The sequence below is a fragment of the Sus scrofa genome, chromosome 3 (assembly GCF_000003025.6).
Source record: "Sus scrofa isolate TJ Tabasco breed Duroc chromosome 3, Sscrofa11.1, whole genome shotgun sequence".
Lineage (NCBI taxonomy): Eukaryota > Metazoa > Chordata > Mammalia > Artiodactyla > Suidae > Sus > Sus scrofa.
The window spans coordinates 28,972,813-28,992,682 of record NC_010445.4 but is presented as its reverse complement, the minus strand read 5'-3'; the positions used below and the strand labels follow the sequence as shown (position 1 = coordinate 28,992,682).

Genomic DNA, 19,870 nt, shown 5'->3' with positions numbered 1-19,870 from the left:
AATTTCTATGAAGCAAGCAAGCAAACAATCCCTGCAGGGATTTTTACTGGGGTCTAATCTGATCGACCTCTTTACCATATTGAGTCTTCCAACCCATGACCAGGAATTTTTCTCTTCGTAAGTTAACAGATTGTCAGCAGAAGCACTGTCAACTCCAGAAATTATTTTAATCTCTAATTTTCTTTTTCTTTTGAAGGCCACTCAATGACAAGAATAACAACAGTGGGAATCCAGCTCTGAACAATACCACCCCTAACACACCAAGACAGAATGCATCTGCTCCTGTGAGAAAGCCAGGGCCTCTGCCTTCTAGCTTGGATGACTTAAAGGTGATAATTGCAGGCGGGGTGTGTTTACCCATAAGTGTCACAGAAACGTAAATCATTTGCCAGATTTGTCTGGCAGATGCAGGTGGTTTCTAATAGACATTCAGCTTTACGAGCAGTAGGATAACCTGTATAGAGGTGCGTTCTTTTTTAACATCCATTAAGTCTCTCTTAAAATGATCAGCGGTAGGAGTTCCCATCATGGCGCAGTGGTTAACGAATCCGACTAGGAACCATGAGGTTGCGGGTTCGGTCCCTGCCCTTGCTCAGTGGGTTAACGATCTGGCGTTGCCTCGAGCTGTGGTGTAGGTTGCAGACGCTGCTCGGATCCTGCGTTGCTGTGGCTCTGGCGTAGGCCGGTGGCTACAGCTCCGATTCAACCCCTAGCCTGGGAACCTCCATGTGCAGCGGAGCGGCCCAAGAAATAGCAACAACAACAACAAAAGACAAAAAGACAAAAAACAACAACAACAAAAAAAAAAATCAGCGGTAAATCTCCACTTCTTTAGCACATGGCATGTGCAAGCCCCACATCAGTTCCGACTACAGAGGCAGGTTTTTTTTTTTTTTTTTTTTTTTTTTAATCTTCCCTGTTTGTTGCCGAGTTTGGGAGAAGCAGGAAAATATAACAGCTAAGAATGTGATCTCCAGGGCATCCTTTCCGGGTCCAGCCTCTGCCCAGTCTTCTGTTAACTTCGAGCTTGGACCCGTGGTGCCCTCTCAGCCCCAATCTCCTCATCTGTGAAAGGGGACCAATAATTCCTACACCTCGTGTGAAGATAGACTTCCAGATATGTCTGGCCATGGTGGTGACGCCATAAGTGTAACTTATCATCAGCATCTCTGGTAGTAAAGCTTTTCATATAGCAGAGGAGTTACCCTCTAATAGCCTCTGCCTGATCACTAGCCTTTCCAGTCCTTTATGTCTGTAGCTCTGTGTGTTCTCGCCTGTTTAAAAAAAGAAGAGGAAGGAGTTCTGGTCCTGGGGCAGTGGTTAACGAATCCAACTAGGAACCATGAGGTTTCGGGTTTGATCCCTGGCCTCGCTCAGTGGGTTAAAGATCTGGCGTTGCCGTGAGCTGTGGTGAAGGCTGGTGGCTGCAGCTCCGATTAGACCCCTAGCCTGGGAACCTCCATATGCCACGGGAGCGGCCCTAGAAGAGGCAAAAAGACAAAAAAAAAAAAAAAAGGAAGAAAGTGTCCCACTTTGGTATATGCAGTAACCCAGAGCCGTCTGGCAGATACAGGCACCTTTCCTGTCACCAAAGCGCCCAGTAGATCTGTCAGAAGGTCACAACACCAAAAACGAGACCCGATTTGTTTGTACTTGCAGGTGTCGGAACTGAAGACAGAGCTGAAGTTAAGGGGTCTTCCGGTGTCAGGCACCAAACCGGACCTCATCGAGCGCCTGAAACCGTACCAGGAGCTGAGCGGCAGCGGCGCTGCTGCAGGTGGCATCGTGGCCGTGTCGACCTCGGCCATCGTCACCAGTAACCCAGAAGTCACCGTGGCACTACCCGTTACAACACTGCAGAACTCTGTGACCAGCTCAGGCGCCACGTTCAAGGCAGACGGGCCCCCCACGGGGACTAGCAGCGCGGCGCACCTCGAGACCGGGAGCTCCCCGCTGCCCGTCTCGCCCTCCGCCTCCGAACAGTCGAGCCTCAGCGCCGAGGACACCAGCATGGCCGACACGTTCACCGAGATCATGACCATGATGTCGCCGTCCCAGTTCCTGTGCTCGTCTCCCCTGAGAGCGGCCAGCACCGAGGACAGCCTCAGCCCCACCAGCAGCTCGCTGTCCAACCTGGAGCTGGATGCGGCCGAGAAGGACCGCAAGCTGCAGGAGAAGGAGAAGCAGATCGAAGAGCTAAAGCGCAAACTGGAGCAAGAGCAGAAGCTCGTGGAAGTTCTGAAAATGCAACTGGAGGTGGAGAAACGAGGGCAGCAGCAGCAGCAGCAGCGGCCTCTGGAGCCCCTGCCCAACGCCCCGGCCCTTCCTGCCGCCAAGGCCGAGCAGACCCGTAGTGCCCCCGCCGCCGCCACCGCTCCCTCCGTCAAGGACGAGGCCCCGCTCCCTGACGGCCCTGGCCCCGCCCCCGCCCCCGCGGGAGGCCAGAGCCTGGTTGCCAAAAAGGCGGTAGTGATCAAGCAGGAGGTCCCCGCGGCCCCCGCAGAGCCGCACAGCCTGGTCCCGCAGTTTTATGTGAGTTCCCAGGGCCCGCCGCCCGCCGGGGCCGCTGGGCCGCAGGCTTTACTGACCACGCAGACCGCGCAGCTGCTGCTCCCCGTGTCCATCCAGGGCTCCAGTGTCACTTCAGTGCAGCTCCCAGTAGGCAGCCTCAGACTCCAGGTGTGAAGCCTGTCTTCTCGCTCCTTTGCCTTACAGCCTGCGTAGACCTGAAGCCGCTGGTGGGGAATTCTGACCCAAGCCTCTTCATAAATGCAGCCAGATCAGGCCTCGCAACTCAGGGAACGTGTGCACCTGCCAGGGGTTATTCAAAACGGCGCATAGCCAGCACCGTTTGGCCACAGCGAGGACCCACCAGGGCGCCTCTCCCCTTCACACACAGTGTGGGCAGCGTAGGCCTTTTTCAGTACCAGTGGCATTCTCATCCTGAGGATAGCCACTGTCACGGAGAGCTGTTTCCCTTCTAGGCATCAAGTCCTTTAAATGGCGGTGCTTCCTGTCCTCCTCCCTTCCCCCGAAGACCCAAGGGAGAAAGCCCATTTCTAGAAGGAACCCAGGCCTTCTGTCGCAGAGCCCTCACCCTGAGCCCACTCCTGTACTCCGCTCCCGGGTGTAGCTCTTGAAGGGCACCGTTAGGGTGACAAGGCCTAAACCAAGGAAAATGTGACCACAAATTCAGGAGTGAGGCTGGTATAGAGAGGGACGATAAAACACGACTAGTGAGCCTGAAGTTTCCTTTCATGCCAACGTTACCTGCGTACAGACCTGCAGCTGTTTCTGGCAGTGCAGTCTTGGGAGGTTTTGTAACGAAAAGGTGACAGGCTCTTGCGATTTTTACAGTCTTGTACCCTGGGGGCTAGGAGGCCTGACCTAAAGGCCCTTGTTGTGTGCAAAAGTTCTAATTCCTCTATTAATCCATAGAATGTCTGCTCTACAATCTAGCTTTTCTAAACATCTGTTTTCCTGTCCAAATCTTCCGTGAGAGTTGCTGTTCGGGAAACAGGAACTGTGTTTCATTCCGGGCCTGGGAACCCCGGCACATGGCTGGCTGGCCCCAGAGGCTGCACGTACTGTCGCTTAAAAGCAGGAATTTGGACAGTTAGGCTCACAGATTTCCTTGCTGCTATTAAAATTTTAATATCTGACCTATTATGTGTAGAGCTGCTATAGGTTCTTTTTACTTAAGTCTTTTCTTTCCCAAATATTTTCAAAGGAAATCTCAGCCACTTAAGAAACAGAGCACAAATATAATGGGTCTGGTGTTTAACTTTATGATTTTGAATTAAGGTTCAAATTTATGTGCTGATGAATTGAAGCGCGTTATCTATAAACTTTTTTTTCAGGCATGATCCCCAAGTTCCAGAGTTATTCCACATCTAAACCCTTCATTCTAACCTTGACTTTATAAATAATATTTTTTATTTTTTCTCTAGACGCCGCCACAGACCGGAATCCAGACTCAGCCTCAGATAGCAGCTGCCACCTTGCCCGCCGGCTTGGCCCAGACTGTACCTCAGAAACAAGACGCTTTCACGCCACACATGCTCAGTCAGCCTCAGCAAGTCCGAAAGGTTGGTGAGCGCGCACGGGTGACAGGCTCTTGCCGATTTTTACTGTCATCCGCTTGGCACTCAACAGGCGTTTTTACAGGCCCCTCCTCCATGGGAAGCTCCTGTTTGTTCTTTTCTGTGATCTGTCTCTCATCGAGTGAGCCTTGGGTCAGATGCCATTTGGCTGTAGAAACAGTAAAGGATTGTTTATTACTAGAAGGTAGCTCATCTTAACAGTTAAGCCCCTCTTCCAGGAAAAGCTTCAGAAGTATTTTTTCAATTCTCATATATAGAATTTTCTAGGTTTTAAACTTTCTTTTCGAAGCGATCATTGGGGTGGGGGGCAGTGCCCTGGGGAAAAAAAGGTATATTTTTTTAAAGATAAGGAAGATATTTTCTGACATGGTTATCTTGAGTAAGATGTATTTTTAAGAGTTGGCCGTCCTAGGGATTAAGGGCCAGAAGGCCCAGGTCTGGCCATCATTCAGGCTCACCGCCTCCTCTGAGTTGTGCCTCATGCAGAACTCATGTGTCTGAGTGTCCGTTTCCCCATTTTTCAAATGACGGTGTTGAGCCGGGTTCATTGTCTTCCAGGATTTCCTACACAGGAGTTCTGTTCAGCAGCCCAGAGTCACCCAGACTCCCTCTATCCAGTAGGTGGAGCTATTCACACATCTCCTGCCAGAAAAACCAAAAGCAGGTCTTGCTGTTTTAAACCTTGAGAATGATTAAACCCAGAGTTGTATGTATATACGTGTGTATGTCTGTCTTTTTAGGGCCACACCTGTGGCATATGGAGTTTCCCAGGGTAGGGGTCGAAACGGAGCTGTAGCCACTGGCCTACACCACAGCCACAGCCACAGCCACACGGGATCCAGGCCACGTCTGCGACCTACACCACAGCTCATGGCAACACCAGATTCTTAACCCACTGAGCAAGGCCAGGGATCAAACTTAGTGGAGAATTTGTATGGTTGTGATGAATACTTGAATTTTAAGTATTGCGTAGTGTTGTTGAGTTTGAGTGCCACTATGGATACTAGTCGGGTTCCTTACCGCTGAGCCATGATGGGAACTCCCTAGACCCAGAGTTTTAATCCTCAGCACCTGTATTTACGCCTCAAGGTGGTGCGACCTCTCTGGGCCAGGACAGCATGAGGAGCAGACCAAAAGGACCTCTTGGTGCAGCAACATTCATGCTAATGCACAAGCTCTCTCTGAGAGTGCAGTGAGCAAGGAGTTAGCGTTGGGCCCAAAATAACGTTAAATGGAGTGAAAAGCTTAGAGAATGTCCAAGTGTTAAAACTGCTTTCTTTGTGGGAGGAGAGAGAAAGACAGCAGACAGACAGGATAAGTAGAAAGAGTCTAGTTATAGAACTCATCACCCGGGAAGTTGTATTGTTTGGAAGGACACACACACACACACAAACTTTCATGCTTAAGAAACACTCAGAGTTCCTATTGTTGCTCAGCAGTTTAAGAACCCACCTGTCGGTGAGGATGTGGGTTTGATCCCTGGCCTCGCTCAGTGGGTTAAGGATCTGGCATTGTGTGAGCTGTGGCGTAGGTCGCAGACATGGCTCAGATCCCGCATTGCTGTGGCTGCGGCTGTGGTGTAGGCTGGCACCTGAAGCTCTGATTTGACCCCTCCCCTGGGAACCTCCATATGCCACAAGTGTGGCCCTAAAAGGGAAAAAGAAATACTCATGCATTTTTATAATAAAAATACAGAGGGGAGGCTTTTCCTCTTTCAGAATGCTAGAAGTATAAAGTATATTGAAATTTTTATGAGCAAGCAAGTTCTCTGAAAAACAGTTATAGAATGAAGAGTATGGCCAGACATTTGCAAAAGGCCCCACAACCTTTGGCTCTTGATGAGAGCCGAACAACCCACCCTGCTGTTCCAAGGAAGAAATTCTCACCTCTGGCTGACAGTAGAAGACAGCTTCTCTGAAGGGGGCAGATTTTAAATGAGGCCTTACTTTTAAGGATTTGGAGAAATTTTCAAGAAGCCAGAAAATTGAATGTGGTCACAGCACGTGTGGCCCTTCAGTTAGGATAGGAAAGGGACCAGCTTTACCTGACAGCCAAAGATGAGGATTTTACCCCAGGGCGGGATAGCCCATGAGTGCAGGAGGGACTCGACCACACCCGCATGTGTCAAGGCTGTCACTGTGGCGGAGTGCTGACAGGCAGGGAGGCACAGCAGTGTTCCAGTGATGGGTGGCAAGGACCCAGATTAGGCCAGCGGACTGCAGGGCCCGACCCAGAAGGCACGTCTGAGATGGGTGAGAGCTGAGGGCAAAAAGCAGGGCAGACTGAGGGCTCCGCTCACCTAAGTGTCAAAAACAAATAGAGGCAAAACCAAGACTTATTTTCCCTCAGAGGCTGGGGGCAGTGGGAGGAGAGGGGAAAGTGTGATTTGGAACATACTATATTTGAGATGTCCCAAATTTATGTTTGTAAATGGCTTTGGCACATGGGAGCAGGGATGGAAGAGAGTGGTGGGCTTGGGGGTTATGAGGGCAGATGAAGATCACACAGAGCAAATGCTGCTTTCCTGCAACATGCTGTCCCCTCTGCCATCGAGGGCAGAGGCCACTGAGGGTCCAAAGCTGGGGTCCACACACCACGGCCCGTGGGCCACATGCAGCCCCGCCTGTGCCTGGAGATAAAGGTGTCCTGCGCCCCCCCACGCCTCCGTGCCGTCTGCTCTCGACTGCATCTGTGCTATGGCAGCGCCCGGGGAACAGTTATAGCAGGGACCCCACAGCCCGCAAACCCTTGACCCCTTCTCTCTGTGGCCTTCACAGAAGAAATTTGCCAGCCTTTGTCCTAAAACATAATTTTCCTTCCTAGAAGAGCAGAAGGCCAAATTGATGAGCAACTATTTCTTCATGACAGGTGTTCACAAACTCAGCCTCCAATTCGGTTCTTCCGTATCAGACACCACCGGCCCCCGCAGCCCAGCAGTCCTTTCTTAGCAAGACAAGCAACGGCGTCCTGCCGTCCAGAAGCACAGCCCTTCCGCCGCCGCTGCAGAACGGCCCCAACCCTCCCAGCAAGGTAACCCTGCCCGGCTGGGCAGATGTGGGGCGCGGGCAGCTTCCTCCGGGAGCCCCGGGGCCTGGCGCGAGCCTGGGGCGGGGAGAATCCCAGGAGGGATGCCGCTAGGGGCAGCGCCCGGCCTGCGCTGTCAGCGCCCCGGCGGGCGGCGGGCGGCCCGAGCTGAGCGTGCTCCTCCTCTGTCCGAAGCAGCCCGCCTCGCCCCCTCCGCCCCAGCAGTTTGTGGTCCCGCACTCTCTGTTCGGGAGCCCGGTCCCCAAGGCGAAGGACCCGCCCCGCTACGAGGAAGCCATCAAGCAGACGCGCAGCGCCCAGTCGTCCCTCCCCGAGGTAAGCCGGCCCCGGGCGCCCTGGTGCTGGGCCCCCTCGCCTCCCAGCCCCGGTCTGGACCCAGAGGCGCAGGTGTCATCACGAGGAGCCTCGTTTGCCTTTGAGGTGCTATTTAAAATTAAAATACTTATGTTGCAGACTCCGGATGGTTTTCAGCACCAGATAGCCTGCAATTCCTCTTAGTGAGAATTTCACTGTTGGTATTGAACTTTTTCGGGGGGGTGGGTCCTGTTAGGGGCTGATGGATGTGTGACCTGCACACATAGTTTGTTAATACAGGTCCCTTTTCTAAAGCCTCCATTCATCAGGCCAGCTGGCCTTCATGACCAACCCGCGCCTGCGCCTGCTCTGTCTGCAGCGGCTCCCTCTCTCCCCAGCAGGCCAGCCCACGCGAGCAGCTTTGCTCAGATCTTGAGCAGACGCCCTTGGAAGGGACAGAAGCCCCCCTGGCTTGGCCATGTACAAATACCCACCCCACACCCCTTCCAGGGATGGGAAAAGTTAGGGCTTTTGTTTGTAAAAGCAGCTGGCCTCTGGTGAGTGCCCATCAGTGACAGCCTCGTCATAGCTAACCCTGAATACACCTCCCAGTCTCTCTACCTATCTAAAGCTTCCTGAAAAATTAAATAAATAAATAAATAAATAAATAAATAAAAGAAAAAGTGGCTGTGGCATAGGCGGCAGCTGTAGCTGTGATTAGACCCCTAGCCTGGGAACTTCCATATGCCGTGGGTGCAGCCCTAAAAAGCAAAAAAAAAAAAAAAAATTTAATGTAAAAATAATAAAGCTTCCTGACTTTTGAGGAAGAACCCTGGCCTCGTAAGATGACATGGAGTGACCCTGTCAGTGCTGCGTGGTTGCTGAGAGGCATGCTGCTCAGAACAAGACTCGGCTCTCACGGCCACAGCAGGGCATCAGCAGGGTCATGTCGCTGACCCTTGGCCCACAGCCCCTGCGCAATTCTGTGGGGCCTCTGCATGGGGTGAGGTGTGCAGGGACAAGGACTTGGTACTTTTTGCAGCAGCCATGCTGAGGTCACCTTGACCAAATTACCCCAGCGAGCAGCTGCAGACATTGCTCAGTACCAGCAACAGTGCACAGTCTGGCACACTCACAGAGGGCATGCAGGTTGCCCAGGGTGGACTGGCTCCCTGAGGGAGCAGACAGTGCCACATGCTTCTTTGTATCCCTTTAGTGTGGAAGGAAGTTCACTTTTCTAGTTGTAAAATGTTCTTTTTGTTCCAGACTCAGCAAGGGCTGTTATGTGTGAGGGGGAAAGCCAAATTTCAGGACTCTGTCTAGATATTTGCAAAAAGAACGGAAACAAATAGTGCTGGACTAGATCGTCCTCCCCTTGGCCCATCCAGAAGGGACATCTGTTCTCTTCACAGGGAGCAGAGGTAGAATGAAAGAGCTTAACCGCCATTTTTAAGAAAATCCTTCAAACCTGGTTCTCATGTGCAGGTTACTCTGTACCATTTACTTGACTGATGTACCAACAACAGTCATCCTCTTGCCTTAATCTGAGAGAGCTGATTGTTTGTCTGTCCCTGGTTCTTGCATATAGACTGAAGGAGTCAGGTTCTATTCAGATGAGTAGCCCTCAGTAGCACTCTTGATACACCACTGAGCATCAAAGTCCAGGAACTCTGAGGTTTCTGAAATAGATTTACTCAGACTTCCAATTCCATTATTAGCCAACAGCTAAGGCCCTACAAGTTCAATCTTCCCACAGTTAACAGCCATGAGGTCTGGTCCTAAAACAAAAGCAACGCTGTGGAGTCGGTGAAGAAGGAACTGAACGAGTCCTACTCTGATGAGGAGTCTGCACTGAGAGGAGAGGCATTACATGGCACAGGGGCCCTCTTTTTGCTGCTCTTGCTCTAGGTCAGGTTAAGGGGTGGGGTTACTGATAAAGAAACTCCAGCCTCATGCCTTGAGAACCCAGAGGACTAGTTCTTTCCCTTCTGGGGTTGCTTCAACTCAGAGAGGAGATCCCCAAATTCGGGCTGCCCACACCTCTGGCTAATCCCTAAACCATACAGTCAAAGCAAATCTACTAAAAACAAAAGATCTGACCTGAGATTGGAAATTCTGCATGAGGAACATTTTGCAGTTCAAATCCAAAACAAGTCAATTGCCTACTAAAACAAACCATTCATCTGAGAAGAGTAACAAGATAGAGTCTCCATGATTTGATGTCCATGACAGCAGTACATAACATGGCAATGTACAAGGCATCAAGAAAATGTGACCCTTTTTCAAGGGAAAAAGGCAGTCAGCTAAGACCAACCCCCAGCTGATTTAAATGTTAGAATTTGCACACAAGGATTTTAAAGCAACTATTACAGAGTTCCTGCTGTGGCGCAGTGGGTTAATGATCCAGTTTGTCTCTGTGGCGGTGCTGGTTTGATCCCTAGCCTGGTGCAGTGGGTTAAGGATCCAGTGTTGCTGCGGCTGTGGTGTAGGTCACAGCTCTGGCTTGGATCCAAAACCTGGCCTGGGAATTTCCATGTGCTATGGGTGCAGCCAGAAAAAAAAAAAAAACAACTATTCTGAATAATCTAAAAGAAAATATATTTGTAACGAAGAAAAAATAAGGAATGTAAGCAGATATAGAAGGGATTTTTTAAATAAAATGAAAGTTCTTTATTAAAATGTAAAAAAAATAAAAATTTTTTAAAAGTGGTTTTTTGTTTTTTTGGTTTTTTGGGTTTTGTTTTGTCTTTTGTTAGGGCTGTGGCACATGGAGGTTCTCAGGCTAGGGGTCTGTTGGAGCTGTAGCCACTGGCCTATGCCACAGCCACAGTTCGGTCAGGAACTCTGAAAAAATGAAAGTTCTAAAAGTAAAAATTACAGTGTCTGAAACAAAAAATTAGAGATGATCTTAACAGAATGGAGATGGCAGAGATTAAAAAATGAACTTGAAGATAGATCAAGAGGGGTTCCTGTTGTGGTACAGTAGAAACGAATCCAACTAGTATCCATGAGGACACAAGTTCAATCCCTGGACTTGCTCATGGGTTAAGGATCCAGCATTGGTGAGCTGTGGTATGGGTCGCAGATGCAGCTCAGATTTGGCATTGCCGTGGCTGTGGTGTAGGCCACAGCTATAGCTGCCATTTGATCTCTAGCCTGGGAACTTCCATATGCCATAGGTGTGGCCCTAAAAAAAAAAAAAAAAAAAAGGCAAAATAAATAATATCAGTAGAACTTATCCAATCTGAATAACAAAGGAAAAAAAGATTTTAAAAAAGGTCAACAGAGCTTCAGAGACCTGTTATTTAATATCAAACAGTATAACATGGGTGTGGGAGGAGTCCCAGGAAAAGAGGAAAAGAAAATATTTTAAGAAATACTGAGGAGTTCCCATTGTGGTGCAGCAGAAACAAATCTGACTAGGAACTATAAGGTTGCAGGTTGGATCTCTGGCCTTGCTCAGTGGGTTAAGGATCTGGTGTTGCCGTGAGCTGTGGTGTAGGTCAGAGCTGTGGTGTAGGTTGCAGATGCAGCTCGGATCTGGTGTTGCCATGGCTCTGGCATAGGCTGGCGGCAACAGCTCTGATTAGACCCCTAGCCTAGGAACCTCTATATTCTGTGGGTGCAGGCCTAAAAAGACAAAACAAAACAAAACCACTGGTCAGAATTTGCACAAATACGACAAAAGAGAAGTTTACCGCTTTGAGATGCTCAGTGAACACCAAGCAGGATAAATAGAAGGCCTAGTCATATAATAGTCAAATTACTGAAAGCTAAATAAAGAGCAAATCTTGAAACATCAAAAACAAAGCAATACAACACACACAACTACAGGTGACCCTTGAACAACAGAGGTTTGAGCTACATGAGTACATGGATTTTTTTCTAATACATACATACTACAATACTACCCAATTCATGGTTGGTTGGAACCATGGATATGGAGGGCCATCTGTAAAGTTATACGTGAATATTCAACTCCCCAGGGGAGGGGGAGTGTGCCCCGAGTCCCATGTTGTTCAAGGGTCAACTGTATTTGATTTTACAGTTGACTTCCCATCAGAAACTATGGAAGCGTGAAAAAATAGAACAACATCTTTAAAATTCTTGTGGGGGTGGGGATGGGGGTTGGCTGTCAAACCAGAATTCCATATCAAGTAAAAATATCCTTTAAGAATGAAAGTGAACTAGAGATAATTTTAGATAAGGGAAAATTAAGGATTCAGCACCAGAAAATCTGCACTATAAAAAATGACACTATCTTAAAACCACATGGTCATCTCAATAGATGCAGAAAAAGCATTTGATAAAATGCAATATCCATGATAAAATATGGATGCATATTCATATTGCATAGATGCAATGTTTTATCACAGATGCAATATTCATGATAAAATCTCTTACAAAAGTGAGTATAGAGGGAACATATCTTAAGAAAAGGTGTTTATGACAAACTAACAGCCAATATAGCACTCAACAGTGAAGAGCTGAATGCTGTCCCACTGAAATCTGAAACTAAACAAGGATAGCCACTCTCACCACTTCTATTCAACATAGTATTGGAAGTCCTAGCCACAGCAATCAGACAAGAAAAAAGGAAGAAAATGTATCCAAATTGGAAGGGAAGAGGTATAATTGTCATCATATGCAGATGACATAGTACTGTGTATAGAAAACCCTAAAGTCTCCATACAAAAACTATTAGAACTAATTATTTCAGGATAGCAAGTTACAACATAAACAGAAATCTGTCACATTTCTTTATACAAATGATGAAATGTTGGGGAGTTAAAAAAAAAAAAAAAAAAGAAAACTTGCAAATAAACCTAAGGAGGTCAAAGACTTACATGCTGAGAATGATAAAGCATTCATAAAGGAAACTGAACATGATGAAAGAAGTGGAAAGAAAGATAAACCATGCTCTTGGATTGGAAGAATTAAGATTATAAAATTGGCCACACCACCCAAAGCAATCTGCAGATTTAACGTGATCCCTATCAAATTACCCATGACGTTTTTTCACGGAACCAGATCAGATAATCCTAAAACTTATATGGAACCATAAAAGACCCAGAATTGCCAAAGCAACGCTGAGGTAAAAGAACAAAGCTGCAGGCATAAACTTCCTAGACTTTAGACTGTACTACCAAGCTACAGTAATCAAAACTGTTGTATTTGGCACAAAAAAACAGACACATGGATCAATGGAACCGAATAAAGAGCCAAGAAGTAAACCCACACACCTGTGGTCAATTAATCTATGACAGAGGAGACATGAATATACAGTGGAGATAAGAGTCTCCTCAGCAAGTGGTGTTGGGAGAGCTGGACACTTGCATGCGAGTCAGTAAAATCAGAACACACCCTCACACCGTGCACAAAAATAAACTCAGAACTGCTTCAAGACTTTCACACATGACACCATAAAACTCCTAAAAAAAGAACATAGGCAAAACATTCTCTGACATAAATTGTAGCAATGTTTTCTTAGGCCAGTCTCCCAAAGCAAGAGAAATAAAAGCAAAAATAAGCAAATGAGACCTAATAAAACTTACAAGCTTTTGTACAGCAAAGGAAATCATAAACAAAATGAAAAGACAACCTATGCAATGGGAGAATGTATTTGCAAATAATGCCAATGATGAGAGCTTAATTTTCAAAATATATAAACAGGTCATACAACTCAGGAATAAAACAAAAACCTAAAAAATGGGCAGAAGAGCTAAATGGCTATTTCTCCAAAGAAGACATACAGATGGCCAAAGGCGCATGAAAAGATGCTCATCATCGCCAACCATGAGAAAAATGCAAATCAAAACTACAATGAAGTACCACCTCCCAGCAGCCAGAATGGCTAATGGCCATCATTAAGAAAGAATATATCTCAATCACTTTGCTGTACAGAAGGAACTAATACAGCATTGTAAATCGGCTATTCTGAAATAATTTTTTTAAAAAGACACTATCTTAAAGGGTTTATAAAATATATAGCTATAATACTTAAGTAATAAAGGATGGAGGAAATAAATGGGTCTTTATGTTTACTGAGATTTTATAGGGAATGGTACGTTGAGCCTGTAAAAATTTGAGGATGTAAATTGTATACCTACAGTAATAACTAAGGAAGTAGCACTTTTAAAAAGTAGAAAAATTAAGTTAGACTCCCCCCCCACGCTTCCTTCTGCTAACTTTAGGTTGTTTGCTCTTTTTCTAATTCTTTTAGGTGGTAAGTTAGGTTGTTGATTCGAGATTTCTTTTCTTTTTTTTTTTTTTTTTTTTTTATGTCTTTTTAGTGCCGTACCTGCAGCATATGGAAGTTCCCAGGCAGGGGTTGAATTGGAACTGCAGCTTGCCAGCCTACACCAGAGCCACAGCAACTAGGGATCTGAGCCGCATCTGTGACCTACACCACAGCTCACGGCAACACTGGATCCTTAACCCACTGAGCGAGGCCAGGGATCAAACCTGCATCCTCATGGATGCTAGTCAGATTCGTTTCCACTGAGCCACATGGGAACTCTTGAGTTCTTTTTTGAGGAAGGCCTGTATCACTATGAACTTCCCTCTAAGAATGGCTTTTGCAGTATCCCTTAGATTTTGAATGGTTGTGTTTTCATTGTCATTTGTCTCAAGGTATTTTTTGATTTCCTTGTTGACCTATTGGTTTTTTAGTAGCGTGTTGTTTAGTCTCCAGGTTGTCAGGTTTTTCACATTCCCTCCCCCCGCCCCCCGGGTGATTTCTAGTTTCATGGCCTTGTGGTCAGAGAAGGTGCTTGAAATAATTTCTGTGCCCTTAAATTTGTTGAGGTTAGCTTTTTGTGCCCTAGTACGTGGTCAGTCCTAGAGAATGTTCCTTGTGCACTTGAAAAGAATGTATATTCTGGTTTTTTTTTTGGATGTAATGTCCCAAAAATACCAATAAAGTAACTGTTCTCTTGGGTCCTTTAAGATCTGTGATGCATTACAGATTTTCTGTCTAGAGGATCTATCCACTATTGTGTGCAGGGTGTTAAAGCCTCCCTACTATTACTCTATTGCCATCAATTTCTCCTTTTATGTCTCCTTTTATGTCTGGTTCCTCAGACATAAAATACAATATTTGTTGTATATATTTGGGTGCTCCTATATATTAGGGGGATATATATTGATGAGTATAATATCCTCTTCTTGAATTGACCCTTTTATTATCACCTAGTGTCCTCCTTTATCTTTCTTCATGGCCTTTGTTTTAAAGTCTATTTTATCTGATAGGAATATCGCAACTCCTACTTCCCTGTCATTTCTATTTGCATGAAATAATCTTTTTCCATCCCCTCACTTTCCATTTGTATCTGCCCCTTGCCCTAAGGTGAGTCTCCTGTAGACAGCATTTTGTATGTAGGCTCTTGTTTTTTATCCAGTCTGCCACTCTGTCTTTTGACTGGAGCATTCAGTCCATTCACATTTCAGGTAATTATTGATAAGTATTTATCTATTGCCATTTTAGACCTTGATTTCCAGTTGATTCTATGTTTCTCCTTCATTCCTTTTTTTTTTGGTTTGATGATTTCCTTTTATGTTACGCCTGTGTCCTCTTCTTTCACATTTTTGTGAATATGATGTTTGATTTGTGGTTGCCCTGTTTTTCAAGTGTGTCAATCCCTTCCTATGTCTGCTTGCTTTATTTAGCCTGATAGTCATACAGGCTCAAACACATTCTAAAAAGAAGAGTCTAGACTTTCTTACTTTCCTTCCCCACATGTGATGATTTTGATATCCTTTTTTTTTTATCTTCAGGTTTATCCTTTTACTGTTCCTTGTATTTATCATTGCTTTTACAAATAGTTTTTTTGTTTCTTTTTGATCTGTATACTGGCTTATTTAAGTGGTTACTTTCCAATGGAAAAGTGTATGGAGGTTCCTCAGAAAACTAAATATAGAACTACCATATGATCCAGCAATCCCACTCCTGGGCATCTATCTGGACACAACTCATTCATACAGACACATGCACCTCTATATTCATTGCAGCACTTTCACAATAGCCAAGACATGGAAACAATCTAAATGCCCATCAACAGATGAATGGATTAAGAAGATGTTGTGGAGTTCCCGTCGCGGCGCAGTGGTTAACAAATCCAACTAGGAACCATGAGGTTGCGGGTTCAGTCCCTGCCCTTGCTCAGTGGGTTAAGGATCCGGCGTTGCCGTGAGCTGTGGTGTAGGTTGCAGACGCGGTTCGGATCCTGAGTTGCTGTGGCTCTGGTGTAGGCCAGTGGCTACAGCTCCAATTGACCCCTAGCCTGGGAACCTCCATATGCCGCGGGAGTGGCCCAAGAAATAGCAAAAAGACAAACAAAAAAAAAGATGTTGTACATATGCACAATGGAATACTACTCAGCCATAAAAACAAAATAATGCCATTTGCAGCAACATGGATGCAACTAGGGATACTATACTAAGTGAAGTCGGAAAGTGGAATGATAAATACCACATGATCTCAGTTAGTTACATGTGACTCTGAAACACGGCACAAATGAACCTATCTTCAGAACAGAAACAGACTCACAGACCCAAAGAAGAGATGTCGTTGCTGAGGCGGCAGGGGAAGGGAAGCGAGTGACCCAGACTGGGAGTTTGGGGTGAGTAGATGCAAACTATTACATTTAATGGATGAGCAGTGAGGTCCTGCTGTAGAGCACAGGGAACTGTATCCAGTCATATGTGACAGAACATGACAGAAGATAATATGAGAAAAAGAATGTATATACGTGTATGACTGGGTCACTTTGCTGTACAGCAGAAATTGACAGAACACCGTAAATCAACTATACTTTAATAAAAAATTTTCAAAAAGGAACAAAAAAAAATAGGGCAGGAGTTCCCATCATGGCTCAGTGGTTAACAAATCCGACTGGGAACCCAAGAGGTTGCGGGTTCGATCCCTGGTCTCACTCATTGGGTTAAGGATGTGGCATTGCCGTGAGCTGTGGTGTAGGTTGCAGACGCGGCTTGGATCCCGAGCTGCTATGGCTGTGGTGTCGGCTGGTGGCTACAGCTCCGATCAGACCCCTAGCCTGGAAACCTCCATATGCCGCAGGAGCGGCCCAAGAAATGGCAAAAAGACAAAATAAAATAATCTAGCTTTCTCTGTTATGTGAGTGTTCAGTCACATTCTCAGTGGATAATATTATTCTCATTGAGTCAACTGGCAAGATTATGAATCACAGGAAGTTGTCCATGGAGACCCAGTGAACGGCCTGGCACCAGGGCTTTGAAATCCGACAGATTGGGGTTCCAATCCTAGCTATGTCCCTTGGCAAGTCCTGAACCCATTTAAACTGCAGACAATACCTGCCTCACAGACTTGTTAAAACATTAAACCAACACCCATTTAAAAAAAAAAAAAGGGGGGGGAGGCAAATGAAAATAATAATAAAATGGTAAACCCAGACTTAACCATATCAATGATTACACAAGACATACTAGTAAACAATAGAGTTGAAATGCAGAACGTGTCAGAATAGATACAAAACTAGACCCAAATGCATGCTGTGTAAAGGTTTTAAGATACATCAGCAAATTTTTTGACTTTTGTCCCTGGGTTGGACTTGGTGACCTGTCTTTTTTTTTTTTTTTTTTTTTAGATAGCCACACCTGCAACATATCGAAGTTCCCAAGCCAGGGGCTGAAATGGAGCTACAGCTGCGGCCTGCACCACAGCCACAGCAATGCAGGATCCGAGCCACATCTGTGACCTACACCACAGTTCACGGCAATCCCAGATCCTTAACCCACTGAGTGAGGCCGGGGATCAAACCCGAATCCTCATGGATCCTAGTCAGGTTCATTACCGCTGAGCCGTGACAGGAGAGATGGTGTTTGGCTTCTGAAACAGAGGCATAAAAGCCCCGCCACCCTGCCTGTGCTCTCATGGGTTGCTGGCTGTGGGGAGAGCCAGCTGTCACACCGTGTGGGCAGTCCAGCACTCCACAGAGGCCCACGTGAAGAGGAACTGAGGTCGCCCACTAACCACCACCACCAACCTGTCAGGAAGCAAGTCACCTTGACAAGGACATTCTCTGGCCACTCCTCAAGATGGCTGTAGCCTGGCCAGCATCTTGACTACAGCATCATGTGAGCCCTCACACCAGAACTACCCGGTTAAGTTCCTGAGCTACAGAAACTAGGAGATAATCATTGTTTAGTAGTGTCAGCCACTAAGTTTTTTGGACTAATTTGTAACACAGCAATAGATAACTGATACACACGTCTACAAGTCAGACTGTAAATACAAACAAGCGGATGGCTGGAAACACCAAGCAAACAGTATGCATAAGAAATGTGGGGAGCTCCATACCAAAAAAACAAAAACCACCCCATCAAAAAATGGGCAGAAGATCTGAACAGACAGTTCTCCAAAGAAGACATACAGATGGCCAAGAAACACATGAAAAGGTGTTCAGCATCACTCATGATTAGAGAGATGCAAATCAAAACCTCTATGAGGTACCACCTTACACCAGCCAGAATGGCCATCATCAAAAAGTCTACAAACAGTAAGTGCTGGAGAGGGTGTGGAGAAAAAGGAACCCTAGTACACTGTTAGTGGGACTGTAAATTGGTACAACTACTGTGGAAAACAGTATGGAGATTCCTCAGTAAGCTAAAAGTAGAACTACCATTTGACCCAGCCATCCCACTCCTGGACATCTATCCAAAGAAAACCACGACTCGCAAAGACACATGTACTCCAATGTTCACTGCAGCACTATTTACAATAGCCAAGACATGGAAACAACCTAAGTGTCCATAGACAGAGGAGTGGATCCAGAAGATGTGGTACATATACACAATGGAATATTACTTGGCCATTAAAAGGAACAAAGTACCAGCATTTTTAGCAACATGGATGGACCTAGAAATTATCATGCTAAGTGAGGTCAGCCATACAATGAGACACCAACATCAAATGCTTTCACTGACATGTGGAATCTGAAAAAAGGACAGACTGAACTTTGCAGAACAGATGCTGACTCACAGACATTGAAAAACTTATCATCTCTGGAGGAGACAGTTTGCGAGGTGGGGGGATGTGCTTGGGTTGTGGGATGGAAATCCTGTGAAATTGGATTGTTATGATCATTATATAACTACAGATGTGATAAATTCATTTGAGTAATAAAAAAAATAATAAAAGAAATGTGGGGAGGCAGATTTGAACAGACACTTCACCAAAGAAAATACACAGATAGCAAATCTGCACCTTGAAACCACAATATACACCACCATGGCTCACCTTTTAGATGTAAAGTGGGAACGAGTGACCATACCACGTGTTGATGGAATGGAGAACAACTGGAAATATCATCCATTGCTGGTGAAGTTTGGAAAACAGTCATTTCTTAGAATGTGCCCGTGATTTCCTGCCCTGTGATTCTGGCATTCCACTCCTCCATAAAATCCAAGAGAAAAGAAAATATATCTGTTACAAAGACTTATACACAGATGTTCACAGCAACTTGATTTGTAACAGCCAAAAAATGGCAACAGTCCAAAAAACTGGTTTTTCTATGTAATGGACCACATCTCTGTAATTAAAAGGAATGAACTATTCCTCAGCTGTACAATTTCCAATTTATTATGTTGCAAGAAGCCACCTCTACCCCCGCTCCAAAAAAGCACACACTGTATTAACTCCACGCATATAGAACTTTAGCAAATGTAAGCTCATCTGTAATCAAGGAAAGCAGACGACTGGGTTGCCCGGAGACGAAAGAAGTACCGCAAAAAGGCATGAGGAAGCTTTAGGGGAAAGGGGTGCGTTCATTACCTTGATGTTACCGATAGTTTTGTGGATGTGTCCATATGCCAGAACTTAGCAGATTATATACTGTGTCTAAGGGTAGTTCGTTATGTTAGGTAGCTGTCAGTGAAGGTGAAAAAAATAGAGAGCCCCTTGATATATGCCTCATCTTTTACCTGAATGCTAAAGGAGAGAGGCCCCTCAAAATGCAGCCGGCGACAGAGTAAGGGGAGCACACAAGTCAGCCAGCGGGGTGTTGGTCCCCTTCCCGCTGTCAGCTGAGCCGCTGTGACGCGGTGGGGACATTGCTTAATTTCAGGTGACCTCAGTGTTGGCAAACTTCTCCAGTGGTGGAGTAGGCTGGTGTTCTGGAAGCTCCCTTAGTGCCCCCAGGCGTATGACGCGTGCAGGCTAATGCGAAGCAGGCTAACGTGTCTTGTCCCCTGCTGTAGGTTGCCAGCGCTCACAGCCAGCAGATGGACGACCTCTTTGACATCCTCATTAAAAGTGGAGGTAGGTTGGAGTTCCCGTTGTGGCGCAGTGGTTAACGAATCCGACTAGGAGCCATGAGGTTGCGGGTTCGGTCCCTGCCCTTGCTCAGTGGGTTAACAATCCGGCGTTGCCATGAGCTGTGGTGTAGGTT

The 19,870-nt window shown here is 46.1% G+C and overlaps 1 protein-coding gene and 1 long non-coding RNA gene across 21 annotated transcripts in view; one reads left to right on the top strand and one right to left on the bottom strand.

Moving 5' to 3' along the window:
* The window catches only part of MKL2 (MKL1/myocardin like 2), a 275,368-nt gene that overhangs the window by 247,443 nt on the left and 8,055 nt on the right, over nucleotides 1–19,870 (top strand). For 8 of the 20 annotated variants that reach the window (XM_021086567.1, XM_021086573.1, XM_021086572.1 and 5 more), the window contains 6 exons: nucleotides 197–329; nucleotides 1,660–2,679; nucleotides 3,951–4,088; nucleotides 6,972–7,133; nucleotides 7,323–7,463; nucleotides 19,680–19,740. In XM_021086567.1, the coding sequence (XP_020942226.1) occupies nucleotides 197–329; nucleotides 1,660–2,679; nucleotides 3,951–4,088; nucleotides 6,972–7,133; nucleotides 7,323–7,463; nucleotides 19,680–19,740 (1,655 nt within the window). The other 12 variants (XM_021086575.1, XM_021086576.1, XM_021086574.1 and 9 more) reach the window with 6 other exon arrangements.
* LOC110259929 overlaps nucleotides 4,095–19,870 on the bottom strand; it is a 54,433-nt gene continuing 38,657 nt past the window's right edge. The window contains exons 3-4 of the long non-coding RNA XR_002342412.1: nucleotides 18,721–18,874; nucleotides 4,095–4,251 (exon numbers count right to left, since the gene is read on the bottom strand). This is a non-coding gene — a long non-coding RNA (uncharacterized LOC110259929). The remainder of the gene's footprint in view (nucleotides 4,252–18,720; nucleotides 18,875–19,870) is intronic.